This window comes from Gobius niger (genome assembly GCF_951799975.1).
Source record: "Gobius niger genome assembly, chromosome: 14".
NCBI lineage: Eukaryota > Metazoa > Chordata > Actinopteri > Gobiiformes > Gobiidae > Gobius > Gobius niger.
The window spans coordinates 15523163-15542188 of NC_136865.1; the positions used below are offsets into that span (position 1 = coordinate 15523163).

The window sequence follows — 19026 nt, forward strand, 5'->3', positions numbered from 1 at the left end:
CTCAGCTCTGGTCCAGTGCTGTGATGGGGAATATGATGCGCAGCGCAATCACTGGGGACAAGACACAAACAAACAATAGTGACAACGCTCCAAAAAGTGGGTAACTCCTTCAGTCAAAGATCAACTTTTTATATTTTTATCTTTAAATGCCTATTTAAGTCTATATTGAACTATTTATGCAATACTACATTGAAAAACTGTATTGAAATATTTATGCAAAAATACAATTTGCAGATTTGGAAGATGATACATTGGTTGTGATAGAGGATTACCCACCCTCTGCGATCACAGACCCCTTTTTCCGATTAGGAGAACAGCTACGCGTCATTAAACGGTATGATGATATCTGAACTAAAACAATATATTTATATAACTTTGTTTTTCTCTTCATCGAGTCTAACTTTTAATTTTTTTGGGCAGAGAAATGTGTTGGTGGAAGGTGTGCTCGATGAAGACGGGAAAAGTGAACTATATACCAGACAGCAATGTTGCCAGGATGTATCATGGGTGAGAAAAATGTCAAAGTTAAAATATATAAAAACTAAATGCTGAAGCTAAATGATGTTCTGACATACGCAACTTATAAACTCATGATAAACTAAACCAGGCAGATTTTCATTCAATATTTATCGACTGTAAAATAATGAAAACCCCTCCTGAGTTTGTAAACTGAGTGAGCTGAGTTGTTTGGATCATGATTTCAACTTTAAACTTATTTAATGTTTAAATCAATAATAATCTGAGAGAAAATACAGTATTTTTTTCATTATGTAAAACAGATTTTCAACTTATTTTGGTCACGGCTTGTCAACCTAGTATGATGTGGTCCTGACGCTTTGCCAGTTCAAAACCATTGAACTAAACAAATCTGAAATATTATACAATTTTCAAACAATATACCATGGAACTTGATCACATCTGAAAAAGTGAAGGTTAGCTTTACCCTTAGTCCTTCTGGTTTTGAAATGTGGCTTTGATCATATTAAATATTTTTTTTTTAATATAAATAGCTGGACATTTTTTAATGTGGTTACATAACTTTTGATATTATTATGGTTATGTAGAATCTTTCCATTTATTGCATTGTATTTATTGACATCTCATATTAACCCGTACCTGTGTGTGGTGCAGGTGGCTGTTCGAGGGTGTGGAGCGACACAGCGCTGAGCAGTTGCTGCTTTTGCCTGTGAACAACGTGGGGTCCTTTATGGTTCGCGAGAGCTCAAAGGAAAGAGGTGAGGCAACACCATACATGGGGAGTTCTTCATTTCTGTAAAAGATTTTGAAAAGTTGACAGAAGCAAAGATGTGAAATATGTCAGGGCGACAAAGAACTGTGCACACTATTGCAAGTTAAAATGTGCTCATATTATGTTGAGATCCAATAAATTTTAAATGATTTATTATATATTTACTTATTTTACATAGATTTTTGCATGGTCTAATTAGATATTATTGTAAAATATAATAAACTACAGTTGAGTAGAAATGAACTTACAAATAACTGTGTCACAAGTTTTCCAAATGGAAAATGCTGAATTGACCTTCCTCTTGACATCATAATAAAAATGCGTATTATTTTATTATTATTTTTTTATATATTTTTTTTTTTTTTTGAGCAGTTTACATTTCACATTTTTTACAACATTCACATCCACATTATTCTTTTACAGGAGCTCAAAAAAAAAAAAGGAGTCGGCTGAAGCTAGAAGCTTATATACACCGACCCCGTAATCAATGTAATAAACATGTACATTTCCCGGTGATCCTGCACAATCTGTCTGTATCCAAAATAATAATTCAGAAAATCTCGATTAGTACTCAATAAGTACTCAATTTCATTTACTCAAGTACATGAACTTGAGTAACTTTTTGAAGTAATTGTACTCCTTAGCGTATTTTATCCATACAGTACTTTTAACTTTTAACTGTACTTTTGCATGAATAAAAATAATAGTTACATATTCACCATGACATCAGTACATCATAATTTAAGCAGATGAATGTGCATGAGATCTACTAACTACTTTTATTTCAAATAAATGTGTTTATTTCTAGTTCGATAAAGTAAAAATAGAGTCGAATTGTTGCTCCAACTTGTGATACACAAAGTAAAAAAACAGCTCACTTCCGTGTCTTGCAGTTTGAATGTGGACTTGATAGCTTGACCTTTAATTTACTTCTGCTTCTAACTCAAATAACAACCTTTCTGAAAATTATCTGTTCCCTAAGTGTCTGGTATGTTGTGTGCATGTAGGTGTCTATTCGCTTTCGGTGAAGCACAGGGGCATAAAGCACTATCGTATATACAGATTGGACAACAGCTGGTACTACATCTCCCCTCGGCTGACGTTCCAGTGCCTCGAAGATTTGATCAACCACTACTCTGGTACGTACAAAAATAGCATGCGCTTATCATATTTGCTTACAATTTCTATCCAGCAACAATTTGAGAAAAAAACATAGAAAGCCACTAATGCGATAACAGCCACAGTTGATAAGAGTAAGAACAGAAATGTGCATGTGAACTTTCCAGACTCTGAAGACGGTTTGTGCTGCATGTTGACAACTCCATGTCTGTCCTCGACTGCTGCCCACACGGACGCGCCCACATCAGCCCCACCAGTCGTGATGCGCCGCAACTTTGACTGGCAGAAAGTCAACAGGTGACCTGAGATAAATTTAAATTATTTCAGTGGTGTGATTTCTGAGACAGGAATTGCTATTGCTTTTGTGAATTGAAATTTCAAAGTGAACATACATATACAGTGTTAGGAAAATGTATGTGAACAATTTGGAATTTCTCACATTTCTGCATAAATTGGTCATAAAATGTGGTCTGATCTTCATCAAAATCATAAGAATGATTAAACAGTGTCTCCTTAAACTAATACCACCCAAACAATTACATGTTATCATATTTCTATTGGCCATAACATGTAAACATTCACAGACAGGGAGGAAAAAATAAGTGAACCCAGGATTCTCGCTGAACTGCAGCAGTTTTGTAAAGAGTAATGGTCTAAGATTCATCCTGATCGTTGTGAGCGTCTCATCTGCAACGACAGAAAAGCAGTTATTGCAACAAAAGAACGGTCAGCCAGCTCTTTAATACAAGGGTTCACTTATTTATTCCACGCTATTGTGAATGTCTCAGTTTTTTCTGCAAAATACTTGTGAATTATTTTTTTCCATTGATGATAGCACGTTGTTCAGGCCCTGAGGCAACAAAACAGCCCCACACCATGATGCTCCTGCTCGATACTTCACAGTGAGGATAGGGTTTTGATGTTGGTGTGCTGTTCCATTTGTCCTCCACACATGACGTTGTGTGTTCCACCCAAACTATTCAATTTTGGTTTGCAAAAGAACTCTTGGATGCTCCACAGCTCTACTGGCAAAATATATTGTGGACTGATGAACCCAAAGTTGAATGGAGGGTTTGAGAAAAAGAGTTAAGGCAGACGCAGAAATTACTACTAGAGTCACATGCATTTCAGAGCATGTTTATAGAGGTCTAAGCTACATGGTTCTTACAGAACACGATACAGAATTTGACACATCGCGTTGGTAATTAATAGTCTTCAAAAGCAGAAGTGGGAAGAGTAGCTAAAATCATTTCTCGTCAGTCTCATCAGATTACTTTACTTTGGAAATGTTTTTTTAATAGAAAAAAGAAGTAACCAAAATAATTTCTCAAGTGGGGAAAAAGCTACTTGAGTACTGTACTGAGTAGCTGCTTTGGCATAAATGTCTGATTTATGATTCAGGAGTGACATAAATTATGAGACACAAAACAGGAAATGATGTCAGAATCCTATCATATGGTAACTCTAAGAAGTACAATCACTTCAAAAGGTTTCTCAAGGACACACACTTGAGTAAATGTAACTATTTGCTTCTGTTCAAAAGTAAAACACTGCAAGCCTTCCCTATTTCACGCACATTAAAGGAAACAGCATTTCTTTGTGGTAAATGCCACCTTCCTCTTGTTTGCAGGAGTCAGCTTGTGAGCACGGACAACTGCAACGAACACATGGTGAGCTACGGAGTCAGGAACAGCATCGCCGCACACCTCTTCTTCTCCCAAGAGACCCCCAAGAAAAAAGGGGACAGGAAGGGGAAGAGCAAATCTCTCTATATCCCGGAAAACACAGACTATATGGACAGCTTCTGAGGAAACGGCACTTTTATCATGAGAGAGCATTACTGTCTGCAGCTCTCAGAAAGACTGCAATATTTTCAATGCATTTTCTGTTGCGAGCACTATAAAGCATGAAGAACAGGAGAAAGCAAACGAACACTCAGCAGCACATGCTTTGATCTCTGCATTGTTGTAAAAATAGATTGTAAATTATGTAAACTAGTGTACTGTATTACAAATGTTTAACCATGAAAATGTCCGGACTAATCCAACCACAGTCTTGAGTCCCAATACAGTCCAGGTGTCTAAAGGTTCTTGTTGGCTCTAGTCTAGTTAGTACGTTTGGCTTTTGACATCAGACTGCGTAGTGTGCACATCTTACACACTGACTGTCGCAGAATTGTAAGTAAACAGACTTTAACGCAATTTCGTTGGTATGATGACAAATAAAGCACTTACTTCCTTTGGTTTCCCTCTCATGTTAAAACAAACTAGCTATTTGTGCACATGACCCGATAAAACAGCCATTTGTGGAAAATGCATGAAAACAAAACTGTTACATGTAGGTATTCTTATCTTAAGCTGCCTAAAACGCTTCACCACTAGCCCCGAACACGTGTCAATGCAAGTGCAGTATGTGATAACAAGCAAGCAGAGTTTAATATGATATCATGGCCTAGTTCACAACAGCCTCCTAATTCTATTCCGCTACTGCTGTGAACAACATCCCACAACATTTGCATGTACCCGTTATCCGTTTTTATATCTTATTTAGGAACTCTCCCTGCAGTGTGCCCTGACTATCTCAGCACTCTCTCTTTGGGACTGCCTGCGTGTAATGCCTTTAAAAGACCCATAAAATAGCTGCACGTAGCTGATTACCAAAGCATTGTGTACAGTTTGTGTAAGTGGAAAACTCACAGACATCTGGTAACCCATGGAGAGGGCTGTCCAGTCAGCATTAGTCACTGCATTAGTGTGGGAGCCTCTTTGGGACGTGGATGAGCTCGAGGAAAAACTGGAGATGAAAGTAACAAAGGTTAGGACATTACTGCCATGATTTACGATTGACATGTGTTTTTCCCTGTTGAAATATTTCGTTTCCAGGAACGTACAAGGCTAATATATCAAATGAAAGGATGATGGAAGGCTAACGACACAACAAAGAACTAAGCGATTACTTGTTTGTGACCCATTGTGCTGGGCTGGTGTATAAATGTTTGTCTCTCTCGCAAAAACCGATACAAAATCTTCTCCTTTGCTTTTAATATTTGTGACTATTTGTTCATTGATTACTGAGTTTACCTCGCAGACTAACAAAACCCTACACTCCAGTAGTAAACTCTTCACAACCTGAGATGACACTGTCAGGTCACAAGACATTAAAAAAGTCCTACCTCAAAGTAACAACCACTAGATTAGGTAATTCCATAGTTGCATTATGGCACCATAATAATCATTTTTATCATGCTCTTCTAATCTAATCGACCACAACCACCGTGATAACACACACAACAGCAGCACCAATGTTCTGCATTGAGACACACAAAAACATGTTAACTCAGCTCAGTCAAAAAACATCACCGCTCCCACCCCCTCCCAAATTAGAAAAAAAAGGTGTTGTTTATTTTTGCTTCAAAGCTTAGAACTAAATAAATAGTGTTAAAGAGATGTTGTTTAGGTGTGGAGACAGTTGTTTGTGGCCTTTCAGCATAAAGGCTTTTATTTTGGGCTAGGACTCAAATAAGTCTCTTAATTCTAAACATTACTGGTATTCGCCCACAGTGTACAAGTGAAGTGAAAGGAGTCAGTATGAGACAGACTGCTTGTGTACTTTTTGGTTGGTTTCTTTGTTTAGAGGAACCCACTCTACTATTATGTCAGGTTCTGGTATATGTTGTTTTGTCTCTCTGAAAAAAGCTTTATTCGTATTAATCTTCATACTGTGTGTGTGCGTGCGTGTGTGCTTGTGTATAGTTGGGTTGAAGCCTAGTTGAATTGTAAATTTCATAGCAATGCTTTTTTTCTGTACAATGAATATTCCTTACATGCCCTCTACATTTGACCTTACACAGTGTGTGATCAGAAATTCATGCAATAGCTTCCTTTTTTATCTTAATTTGAACATGTAAAAGGTTTTGGTGATGCAAGAAGCAATCAAAGGACCAATCGAATGTGTTCTTGAATGTTCAAAGTGAAACAATGAAGTTTAAACTTTCATTTCTTGTCATTAATAAGATGTCTTATTACGCTGAAAGATTAGGTTTTCTGAGAAGCTTTTGGACTGTATGTGTCTGGACAGATAAAAAAACGCCTGGCTCTTCCATTCAGCTGCAAACTTAAATCTCTAGGACTGAACTTCTGAGAAGCAGATGTTGACTATGTGGCTCCAAATGTAGATAATTAATACCAGCTTTGCGCCCACACTTATTAATTTCAAATTGATTCGCAAGTAGATATAAAGTTATTAGGCCTATTAATAACTGTAAAAAACCCATTTATAAATATTTTAGTGCTGTCTGAAAGGAGACAGTGTGTGGTGTGCTACAAGTCCAAAATGACATCCCTTAATTCCCACTGCAGTGATTTGAGAGTTACCTGGCAAAGTGTGCGCACTTTCCATTGCCCTCAGCTCCCGTTTGAACCCCATTTGTCTCCAGAAAATGACAAGCGGCATGACAGCAGTGAAGGCTAGGAATGAAGCTGAAGCTCTTCTTAATCACGAAAATGAAAGAGCAGTTTTGACAAATGGCCACTGGGTCAAAGCTGTCTAAATAGTGATGGATACTTTCTGGTTTATTAAAATGTAATCTTCCTGTCAGACACGTGCATATAGGCCCTTTTTGTCTAAAGATAGCACATAGAAAGAGCAGCAAAGTGACAAACAGAAAACCATGGCAGACCACTTCCTCTTGTTTTTATGAGGTCAAAGTGAAGTGACAATACTGCTGGGTAGATACATCAAGCTAAAAAGACCTTTACCTTTTTGTTACATTTGGTGCCAACACCTGATCTGTCTTCTTCACATAAAGTGACCCCATACCGAGCTTAAACTTGTGATCTGTCATTTTTCAACATATGTGTTAGACATAGTGTAGGTAGTTGAAAATGTGTTAGTAAAAGTGTGCATTCATATGTGCAACAGAATGTGTACAGTAGCAAAAATATAAAAGTGATATTACCTGATTGTTCAGAGCAGTCCTCCATGTGACGTCCTAGTTTCACTGTAAGTGTAAATTTGAATAACAGGATATTAATTATAGTATATGTGAGATGCAGAGATGGTTTTAGTAAAACACATTGACCAGACTCACTGGGTGATTTATTAATTTCATCAGATTTTGTCAAATTTAGCCATGTTTATTGCCTGTCAGTTGGAATGGGATTATTTTCAGAGCCTAATGCTTTGTTTTGGCACGAGTTCAGAAGTAACAGAGACACTGTGGATTAAACATTGAGAGCCTGATTATCACAGAGCGCCCTAATAATCCTTTGCTTTGACTACACCGTTAAAATTATATCTTTTCTGTTCAAGTTAGGCTCATCAACCTCGAAGAGCACAATTCTTGTGTGGCACTCTTCTTTGTGCGTAGCTTAAGTCAAATATGAAGGCAGATTCCTTCTCATAGCTCTTAATACACAAACATTTCTTTGCACTTTTAACCAATATTTAGTTAAATGGGACATACACACCTTTATTTCAAGCATCATACCTCTATTTCTGGTTATTGTATAGTTAGTACTTTCAGAGAAGGCAATACTTAAGTTTCTTGCACATTTAACAATACTGTAAGTGTATTAGGTAATAAAGAACAGCGTGGCACAGAACAGGAAATGGTTTCTGGACTGCTGAACCACCCACACACCACTGCTATAATCAGAGCTCTTCTCCAGAGGACACCCTTTTGGAGGCATCTTTAGGCATTTTATAAATCACTGGACGTCATCCACATGAAAAAAAAAGGACTTGGAGCGCTAAAGGGACAGACATCATGACTGAGAAGTGCTACTGGCTTCTGCTGCAGTAGCTGACGTGGACTTACACACAGTGGCCAATGCAGCTGCGAGATGAGTGTGTGACAGCTGTAGATGACCCACAGAGGTGTGAGTGGAGACAGACTGGATCCTTTAACATAGTACAGAACAAAGCTACATACAAGTGCAGATAAAAGTATTGCATTGGACAGTAAAATATATTTTTGAATGAGCATCTGTTTTTTAACCTAACCCGTAAAAACAACACCATGAAACTAAATGAATTTTATTATTGCTTGTTGTTGATGCACACTGGAATAAGTTATGACGTCACATATCAATGAAACTTATGGATAAAACTGTGTTGCATAATGGGCATCAAAGTGGCAACGTTCAATAAAAAAGCATTGGAAAAAATAACTCAGATTAGGCGGAAAAACTTTTCCAGACGTGGTAATGGTGATTAGACAAATGGAAAACTCATTGGGCCTTGGAGTAATCTGCTTTCACTGCCGTTCTAAAACAAACCAGATCATCTCAAGGACAGCATTGTATATTTAACAATCATAAAAAGCATTAGCTGACTTTTCATTATACTTTTCATTAAAACGTGATCAGTAAGTTAATAAAATAAAAGTAGGGCTAGATTGTTTTTAAGGGCTTCCTGATTGGTATTTGGTTCTGGAGTAGACAGTAGATAGGAAGAATAAGCTCCAGCTGACGTATGCTCCTGAATAGCTAAGGTAATTGGCCCATGATGTGATAGATATCTCTGGATGTGTTTAATGTTCAATACCAGAGCATTTGTGCATTAAACTCAAGACAGCTATTAACAGCATTATTGGGTAATGGCTGTCTGTTTCTCAGAAGAATTTGAAGTCACTAAGGCAAAAAAAAGCAATTTACATAATTTTCGAAAATGTCATATGGCACAGGCATGAAATGTAAGGACCAGGACTATATTTGTTGCTTGTAGGCCTAGTCTGACATCTAGTGGAGAGGGAGAGAGAGCGCGTACCTATGGAAAATGTAATAAATCTATATATCATATCGTCATGGCCAGATTGTTGTTATATTCACAATCATTTTATTAACATATTAGGTTGCTCTTACCTGTCAAAACTGAACCCTGTTTCGCTTGATTTTTTTGTTTTGTTTTGAGAAATGGATCGAGGCACATCTTCGGGTATTTGCTGTCTTTTGTAAACGCATACGAACAACTTAGCAACTTCACTCATGAAGAGCACGGAGACCAAAGAGACCAAAGTTTTATCCAAGATCTTCGACGGAGACATACTTCAATGCGGAGACACACTGCAAAGGCGGAACCAAAACACGACACATTCGACCTATTGTCGTTACCGGAATTATTTGAACGACGGACCAACGCTGTGCATCAGCAAATACTGACCCATTTAGAAAATAGCCGTTTTAAAGGAAAATAGTCAGATTTTTCGAGGTGTTTCATTTGATAATTTTGATGGACGAAGTGACACAAGTAGAACCAGAAATGAGAGCGCCCTCAGTCATTGACAGATATTACACGCGATGGTACAGAACAGGTAAATGCTTGGTGCTTAAGTTAGCATTCTGTGTTGCTCGAGCTAATTCATTGAATACATTCTGTGTAAAATGTTGCCACTGGATGAAAGTGTACACTAGTCTGTTGTGAAATGCATGCTTTGTCTTGTTGGTGTTTTATCAATAGACTTGAAAGGGAAACCATGTGAAGATCATTGTATCCTGCAGCATTCAAACAGGTAAAGCAGCTTGTCAATTATCCCAAGAAATGTATTTGTGAAAATAAATCACTAATGGTCACATTTCAACTGTGTTTTCTCTCTTTTAGAATTTGTGTTGTTACTTTGGCAGAAACCCATCCAGTTCTTCAAAATGGGCGTACAATCAAATCTATTACCTATCAAATTAGTGATGGATGTAGCAGACTCAAGAACAAAGTCTCTGGAAAATCTAAGCGGGTAAGTGCAGTAGAATTGCCAACGTTGCCGATTTTTTATTATTGTTTTGTTTTGGGAGTGATGCCATAATACTGTCTTTCAGGGAGGGCAGTTCTTGACAGACTTTGCCCCGCTCTGTAGAATAACTTGCACTGATGATACTGAATACACAATCTATAGGTGAGTTTTGTTTAATGAAGTTTGCAGTTTTTTTCTTTTAATCTGACATGTGTTGAACTTTGCAGTTGCATTCGAGGCCGACTTTTAGAGGTCAATGAGGAAATTCTAAAAACACCAGCTTTACTCCTGGAAAAGGTAAGATATACAGAGTGGCAAACTGCAAATGTGTTTATTTGTTGATATTCATTGTAGTTCTTTTTTTTTAAACAGCCATTCACTGAAGGATACATTGCTGTAATTCTGCCAAAGTTAGAAGAGAGCAAGACTATAACAGAAAATCTTCTGACAAGAGAAGACTTTGACAAAACTGTTGCGAAACGCAACATTTTGCCATCACAGCCATCTTGATGAACAATATTGGACCATCACTTAAACACATTGGGGCTTTTTGGTCTGGTTGATTTTAATTTGAACACACTGGGGTTGTTACTGGTTTTGGAACATTTGACATCACCACACTAGTTTTGATCACAACTTCCCCCTTTTTTTTAAATGTGGGGAAAGAAAGCATTTTATATATATATTTGTTAAAAAACAATAAAAAACACACGACATAAGAAAAAATATTGTTTTATTTTTAATTCATAACTTTTCAAATGCTCTTCAAAGAAAAGATGGTCCAAAACTATATCTCTCATCAGTTACCTTCTCATCACATACAATATGGCATAGCTCATACTATTAATAATTAGCTCGTACCTCTGTAGGATTCACTCCCTATAATAAACTATGCTTCATGTTTCATACTATACAATACAACTCTTAAATATATAGGCAGCTTCACATGAAAGTCTTCATAATGACCTAGAAGGGCACCGCTTTCATAATATTCATACTGACCAATCAGACAAAACAGTGGTTTACACAGAAAAACTACGCTTCATATTCAGAAATATTTGCAAGCTTAACAAAACAATCATATTTGGCTTTTAGATTTTGTGTTTGCATCATGATGCTAACATGGCACATATTTCATATCACAGCATATGAAACCTTTCCAATGGCATGATCATTTTTGTGTAGTATAACATTTCTACAGAGCAGGAATATAAATTACCACAACCACTGATATTACACATGTAAACATTACAAATGCAAGACTCACTAACCAAAGAGAGGCTCAAATACAGCAGATTGGTACTTGCAACATGCATTTAATGTTCTAGCCACAGATTTCGTTTGGCTTTATGTGCGACACTAAAGCTTCACCACTGAGGCACATGGTGAAGTTAATATATGGCTGCGCCTGAAGAACCCTCAAGTAACAGACAATATCAGAGTTAATGCTTCTATGTGAAAGCTTACTGCAAACATTTCTGTGGCTGATTGTCTTCATCTTGTAGCCTCTGATAGAATGCAACTTGAACCATGTGATATATGGGGTATTTAAGTGGATCAAGAAGAAAAAAAAAAGTCAATTCAGACTGGTGCCACTGAATCATTTACCCCCTCTTGGTATGTTCCCACTTCATTATGGGTGTAGGGGAATACTTTCCCGCCCTCCAAGTGGTGCAGACTGTGTTGCTTCCACAAAAATGTTGAGCTAAGGATTGACTATTGTGGATTGTGGATTATTTACTCTCCAGCAGGTTTATGTTTGCCATGTGCTGCTCCAGTGATTTGACACCAAAGCCATTCTTGCCATTGAGAGTGCCTTCGTCTTTGACAGGGGTCGATGCTCCCTGTCTTTCCCTCCAGTCCTGTGGAGAGCCCAGGCTGCTTCTCTCTGACTTGTACTGTGCAAACAAAAGCAATGTGTTTGTGTCTGAAATATTTTACTGCAGTTAAGAACTATTAAGAAAACTATAATATGTCACTTTGCATGTAATGAGTGTATATCATATATTAGTTTCACATTTTAAGTTGAATTACAGAAATAAATGAACGATATTCAAATTTTCCGAGTTTCACCTGTATAGTGGTGCAGTATGCATGAAACATATTGCAGCAAATTAATGCATTTCTCCAAAATGAATGACAATTTAGCATTACAGTTACTGTGTTTACCTTTCTGTGAAGCTTGTTGCAGTTTGGTAGCATGGCGAGAACCACAGTTAAGATTCCTCTGGTCGTCTGAATAGACGTGTCCACCTACAGATGGTCAGAAATTACTTCAAAAAGTCTATCCATGGCACTATATTTCTCTCAGTGTGTCCTATGTGAATACTGCTGCTACGTTCAATAGACTTTAAGATGAATGATGAAATGAAGATCAGAGTGGACTGATAGAGGCAATAGATACAAAGGGCACCATTAATCAGTCAAGGTGGCGCTATTCTTCATCCAGTGCTTTTGATTTCAGCCTCATGTTTATTACAAGGTGACCTACTGCACGACTCTGCTCGAAACGCTCATTAATTCCACATAGACATTCATTATTCCTGCTTCCTTTGTTCATTACTGGTGTTAGATGTAGATCAAGATTAGCTTTGGATGGCAACTATTAAACTCCCCAGTAGAATAATGATGGTAAGGGTCATTCTGGGTAAAATCGAAGTGGTGAATTTAGGGAAAATTATACAAAAAATATCTATGTAAGTATTGAACCAAGAAGAACTTTGCAGTGCAGTTATGACCACAGTGAGTAGGCTTGTCTGAAGAAGACTGGATACAGGAATCACAAGGGTATTTCACACATATATTACCTCCATGACTGACTTACATTTTCATCAAACAAATTGAATCATAGAGGAAAATGAAGCACTAACTTCTAAATATTTAAAAAATTCAGTACAAGATGTTTGTATGCAGTACACATTTGGTTCGGTGACACGGGTGCAATACAAATACCTTCTGGAAGGTGGCGGTCTTGCCCTGTGCAGGAGCCTTTGCCCCCATCTGTAACTGTTGGCACAATGCCACAAGTTTGTCCATCTCTGTCAACACTGTGGACTTCTCCTCATCAACCAACTGGAACGCATGAAAGATGGAAAAAAAATTCTTTTGGATTCTTTTATGTGATGAAGGGCACAACAGCCTGGCTCTTAATGAAATTACTATGTTTAATGAAATTAATCAGAAAGTGCACGGCTACTTGAGGAGCTACTAATTTGTAATTAGTCCTGGACCCGCCCACTGCCTCTTATACCAGTAAGAGATGTAAGAGGCAGAGACTCTTAAACACCAGTATTCAATGGCTGTTAAAAAGCTGTTTAATTAATATTAGAGAACCTGTGAGAAAACTTTGGAGTGGGCAGGAAGGAAGAAGAAAGATTCAGTGGCCGCGTTTGTTTTTAAATCAAAGCAAGAGAAGTAAAAGTGTCTGACAGCCTTAATTTCCTGCTCTGGCTGTGTGATTTATAAAGGCTGTCCCAAGGATCTTGACATGCAAGGAGGACGGGTGAAAAAGGGTGTGTGGCAGGGATTGTTTTTGTGAGCATTTGTAATAAGAAACAAATTATGTATGTCAAAAAACAATGTCTTCAAAAATTACTACTATTTTATCTAAGAGAAAAGGTTTACTGAGACCAACAACAACACACTCTTGAATTTCAAGTGTGCACTACAAAGGGAAGGGGCAGTGATTTCCTTTAAAAATTAAATAAATGGATTAATTAATGAAAAGTACAAACATTAGTATAATCTAAATGTGACAGTGTAATTTAATCCAGAGTATTTTGTAATTCTAAGATCTTGGTATGTACTGTATGTATGATCTAAGGTATGTACTGTATGTACTTACTTGAACAGCAAAGGTACGGAGGGATGAGCACAGTTGGAGTCCCTCTTCTGAGAGAATCTTCAAAGTGGAACATGAAAATAATCATAAAAGCATCACCCATAATCAAAAACAAAGCTTTTCAGCTGTAAATAAATAAAAAGTGGGTACTGGACATCCATAGTTTAAGTTTGCTAAACACAAGTGTGAAACATATCAGAGTGTTTTGAAAAGAAGCAATATATAAACTTGCCTCAGCCTGATGAAAAAAGTCTAGTGTTGTTTTGAGCAGCCCCTCTCCTCTGCAGGGATCAATATGGGAAACATGGCAAATGAGAAAGCGAAACACATTTGAGGGAGATGAATGAGGACAAAAATACATCCACAGCAATCTACAGAAACTATATGTTTGATGAAATGCAACGATTTTACTGTCAAAATGAGTCATAGCAATATCAAATTCGTTGCCTGCTAAATATTGATAGCTGCGGGCTTGAGAATGGTATTAAAAGTAAGCCCCTGAAATGACTCTTGTGTATGCTAGGAAACTTTGCAAAGTTAAGATGAATGTTAACAGGTAAGAAAGCTGTAGTATATGATGTGTGTTTGCTGGTGTACCTAGTGAAGAGGTACATGTTGTACGCCATGCTGGCGAGACTCTGGCTTTGTCTCACAATCTCATGCTCCTGATCGTCCCACTTCTCCACTTCAGTGTCCACGTCTGAGGACAGTAGTCTGAGCTCCAGCCCCAGCTTAGCCATACTCGTCTGCTCCTGACGACATAAAAATATTGACCATTTTTTAAACAAACAAAAATAAGAGTAAACTATGTATATGTTTTTTGTAGTTTTCAAGATAAACTCGGCACACCAAGGAAGTGTAAATGACCTTTTATATAAAAAGTTTTCTCTTTTTTACAAACAATATATAAAAAAACTAAATAAATCCCTATGACTCACTCAGTATAACCCTGAAAAAATAACGCAATCGCTCTTATGCAGACATGACTACTGAAGGATCCGTATCGAATGTGTGTCATGTGACGCAGATCTAAGCCAATCGACTCACACGATTGATTGATATAGTGTGGCGTGGTTGCGTCCCGTTGCGATCATCCAGCGTGACATCACATTTTTTAAGACTGATTACGTTCACAAGTTCTGCTCTTCAAAGCCAGTGTAAATAATAGCTTTTTCCAAAAATGTATTAAGAACGGAATGGTGGTGCAACGGTTAATGCTATATAATCTGGTGTTGCATCCCATGTGTGTTCATTAACCCCTGCCAGCTTGAGCAATATGGTTCTCTTCTCCTCTCCTCTCTTCTCCTTTCCTCTCTTCTCCTCTCCTCTCCTCTCCTCTCATCTCTTCTCTCTCCTCTTCTCCTCCCCTCTCTTCTTCTTTCCTCTCTTCTCCTCTCCTCTCTTCCCCTCTCCTCTCTTCTCTCTCCTCTTCTCCTCCCCTCTCTTCTCCTCTCTTTTCTTTTCTCTTCTCACATCTCCATATACAAAGGCATTTTAAAGCCTCAGTGACAGTGAGTGACAGCTGCCTCACTAAAATTCCTTGACCTTAGTACAACAAATTCATATCTGGTAAATGCTTTTGCTGCTATGTTTAATTCTTCCTGACTTTACTTGTATCCAGATCCGCACTTGTTTATCAACAGCGCAGCCTCACTGATCTTGTACGCTACAAAGCTACACTTTAATCTAAAGCCAATTATAAAGTTTTCCCCACAGTTCTTCTGCTGATGCACACTTATATAAATCAAAAAGGCCTGGGCTTCAGCGACACCTTTGCAACTCGTCACACAGATAGATCTCCTTTAAATATTAGCAAACATTTTTTATAATTTGCTTACATACCCAAAACCTTTACAATCAGCATAATAATCCATTTTTTTTACCGAGGCAAAGCAGCACATACAGAAGTGCAAGCCAGCAACATTTCACTCTATTACCATATGAACACCATCAATTTTTCAAGCGAGTGACATCAGGTTTTCAGGGAGATGAATGTACCGCTGTCACACCGGAGCACAAGACATGAGCTGATGTATTATACTGCAAGCCACAGTTTATGGGGTGTGTAGTACCTCTGCGTCTAACTTGACAGATTTGGAAGTCTTGAGGTTTGTCGAATGCTTCTGTGGAAAGGAGAATAGTGCTAATCAGTGGATCACAAGGCACTGTAGGGTGTAGGTGGAGAATATTTATGAGATTGAATGTGTGATACCCACCCCGGGCCTGGGAAGTGATAAATAAGGTCTTTTGTCTCCTGAAAAAACAGAATACAAAAGAATTGTGACAACGGACATTTCAACAGCTCTATTACAAAAAGGAATGGGACAACCTGTCAAACCTAATGTACTAACTACAATTATAGTAGTATGAAAGAATACTGTGTTGTCTAGATCAAACTGGTGGTGCTCATTTTAATAAGAAATCATTACAGATATTCTTTAGTAGAGCTTTTAAGTTAGATGTTTTTGTGTCTTAGACATGGTTTAGACATAATTTTGTCTGATTTAGGTCTGTTAAGACCTAGTTTAGTCCTGATGAGTTATCGATCTGGGCCCGGTGATACTTAAAGGCACACTGCGTAACATTTTTGACTATACTGTTGCCATCAGTATAAAATATGCTCCTAATCACCAGCTCGACATAGAAAATGCTATTACAAAGAATGGATTTGGATGACAACTAACACTTAAATATCAAATTATCAAATCTTTAGTCACATCTCCATGGCGACGAGCTGGAGACGTACCCACTCCTGGTAAAGTTACAGTCATGTAGGAGACTTGAGCCGCTCACAGCAACGGCACATGTTTGTTATGAGGTTTTTTTCAATGATGAAAACATCTGTCATAAAATTAATGCTTGTATTTTAATTTTATTCATTGGGCAAAATTCTACACGGTGTGGCTTTACAGGGTGAAATATTTGTGAGGTGTGGAAAGTTTGAGAACCACTGGAACTTAATATAAAAGAAAAACATCAGGAAGGCAGGGGTAAGTATTGTTTTTTTCTATATTGGATGTTCAGAACTTACAAGTCCTAAAGCAACACCACATTTACAGATTTGAAATGCACAATTACCAACTCCCATCAGAGCAAACTGTCATAGTGTCATTGGACAACACACTTCACTCGTCTTTCCTCCGTGTCTGTGTACGTGGCTGGATGAGCGGTTCATGTAAAAGCATTTTGAGAGCCCATGGAGGTGGTGAAGTGCCGATATATCCAGTGAATTTAGACAAATTACAACAAAAAATAATTTGGGCAATTTCACCCATAGAAGAATTGATGGTTTTCCTCCATTCCCATTATGACTTGGTGAAGTCAGACAAAGTTATTCAGTTATCATGATAGCGTGCCTTCTTTGTTTTATGATTCTTTTACAGAGGAGAACATCATAGATCATTTCAGCTATCGAGGAAATAAACCCTAATACCGTTTTAATGCAGTCTGAAGGAAATCCACTTGACACCGCCTTTAAAACTATTTAGTGAGTGGCTCAGTTTTATAGAAATCCAATACAGTGATGTATGTGGTCCTTCACTCTCACTTCACCCCTACTTAGAAAGTATTTATAATCACTGCCATATTACATTTCTCCAGTATTTTCTTTGTCTTTTCATCTAGTATAAACATCATGCATGCTGTGAGTAAAAAGTGTTGCTGTGGTTTGTCCATGACCCAAGAGCTAAGATCCAAAACAGCTTTCGGGGGCGTCTTCTTTTATTCCATCATCTCCCAGTTAATAGCATCATATCTCTACCCTTCCTTTAAAAGAAAATTGTCATAAGAGTCAAGATTATCTGAAGAAATCCTGTACCTGACTGTCTGTGCTTTGTTTGCCGAACAGACCGTTCAGTTTTGTAAAGTAAAGTAAAACGCACCTCGCTTGCCTTCAAAAACATCATTGATCTCCCTGACGAGCAGAGCCATGTCGCAGAGCTGTGACTCCCAGGCCTCGCAGAACACGTCCAGATTCTCCTTCGCAATCTTACTGGACGGGTGAAGGGCGAGAGTCTGGGCAGCTGAAATGATCTACATAACGAGAATATGAATAAGATCATTAAAAAGTTAATACAAGGTAAGAGTAAGCTGTACATACAACAGTGGCTCTCAAATTGTGGAACTTGAGCTTCTTCAGGTGGTACTTACTTACTTTGGTAACATTTTACAGGCACAGATATAGTTTGCATCCAGTTTAGACATACCCTAATTTAGCTTTAGTCCTGATTTGATCTTGATCTAGGCCTGGAGGTACTTGGAAGGTGAATTGATTTATGATTTAATTATGATAGTTTTAATTAATGAATTATAGTAATAACAAATCATCACAATTTTATTTATTGGTTTATTTGGTCAGGACAGTGCATGTTAATGAACACACATGGGTCTCATTCATGTAAACACGCCACACCAGATTGTAGCCTCCGTCGTCCCTCACTCGCACTCTCCAACACACTCTCATTCATCCTGGCCTATTGTACATGTTTTTAGTGGTGGGCGAACTTGAGGAAACCTACGCAGACACAGGAGAACATGCAAACTCCACACAGGAAGGCCCGGTCCCTGTTGGGAATTGAACCCGGACTTTCTAGCTGTGAAGCATGAACTGCTGCACTAACCGCTGTACTACCGTGCCGCCCGGTCACTCTCCCAGTTTGTCTGTAAAACAATTTAAGTTATACAAACAAACAAACCAAGTTTGAAAAAAAATATATGAATTAGTTGTTATAAACAAACTAAAAGTAATTTATAGTTATACTTATACTATTCGAGCATGTATGGCGAACCAGACTTTAAAACCTTGAATTGAACCTGTTATCTGCCAGTTTAGAATCATGGTTAGGTTTAGAGCTAGCAATTATGCAAATCTAAATCTAAAAGCGTGTTGTCTGGAGAGCTTACAGCCGTGTGAGACCGCATTTGAAAGCCAAGACCTTCTAGTTTCTAAAACTATATGCAAGATCTGTTTGAGTGGAATACAATTTACATCAAATTTGCCATTCCTAATACTAAACCTAATCCTAACTCCCTAATCGGGGGGACGGCGAGTAACAGGTTAACAAGTTCAATTTCAGAGACGTACTTCAGCTC

At 37.9% G+C, this 19026-nt stretch overlaps 3 protein-coding genes across 4 annotated transcripts in view; 2 read left to right on the forward strand and 1 right to left on the reverse strand.

Moving 5' to 3' along the window:
• Nucleotides 1–227: 227 nt before the first annotated feature.
• Nucleotides 228–4615, forward strand: sla1a (Src like adaptor 1a; the record flags this gene model as incomplete). The annotated part of the gene is made up of 6 exons (XM_079570386.1): nt 228–334; nt 421–507; nt 1132–1235; nt 2257–2388; nt 2536–2665; nt 3999–4615. Coding segments are annotated over 6 exons (738 nt in total), but the record flags the coding sequence as incomplete, so codon positions are not given.
• A 4888-nt stretch (nt 4616–9503) lies between these two features.
• abitram (actin binding transcription modulator) lies at nt 9504–10732 on the forward strand. Its single transcript, XM_079570687.1, has 6 exons — nt 9504–9680; nt 9827–9878; nt 9968–10097; nt 10180–10256; nt 10322–10391; nt 10467–10732. The coding sequence occupies exons 1-6, from the start codon at nt 9599–9601 to the stop codon at nt 10602–10604; spliced, it is 549 nt and encodes a 182-aa protein (XP_079426813.1). The 5' UTR covers nt 9504–9598; the 3' UTR covers nt 10605–10732.
• A 191-nt stretch (nt 10733–10923) lies between these two features.
• ctnnal1 (catenin (cadherin-associated protein), alpha-like 1) overlaps nt 10924–19026 on the reverse strand; it is a 59187-nt gene continuing 51084 nt past the window's right edge. Inside the window, exons 11-19 of one of the 2 annotated variants that reach the window (XM_079570679.1) lie at nt 17817–17967; nt 16152–16189; nt 16008–16058; nt 14533–14687; nt 14168–14216; nt 13939–13995; nt 13047–13166; nt 12264–12347; nt 10924–11992 (exon numbers count right to left, since the gene is read on the reverse strand). In XM_079570679.1, coding sequence (XP_079426805.1) covers nt 11828–11992; nt 12264–12347; nt 13047–13166; nt 13939–13995; nt 14168–14216; nt 14533–14687; nt 16008–16058; nt 16152–16189; nt 17817–17967 — 870 coding nt within the window. In that variant the 3' untranslated portion in view covers nt 10924–11827. Of the gene's footprint in view, nt 11993–12263; nt 12348–13046; nt 13167–13938; nt 13996–14041; nt 14217–14532; nt 14688–16007; nt 16059–16151; nt 16190–17816; nt 17968–19026 lie in introns of those variants that run through there. The other variant, XM_079570678.1, reaches the window with a different exon arrangement.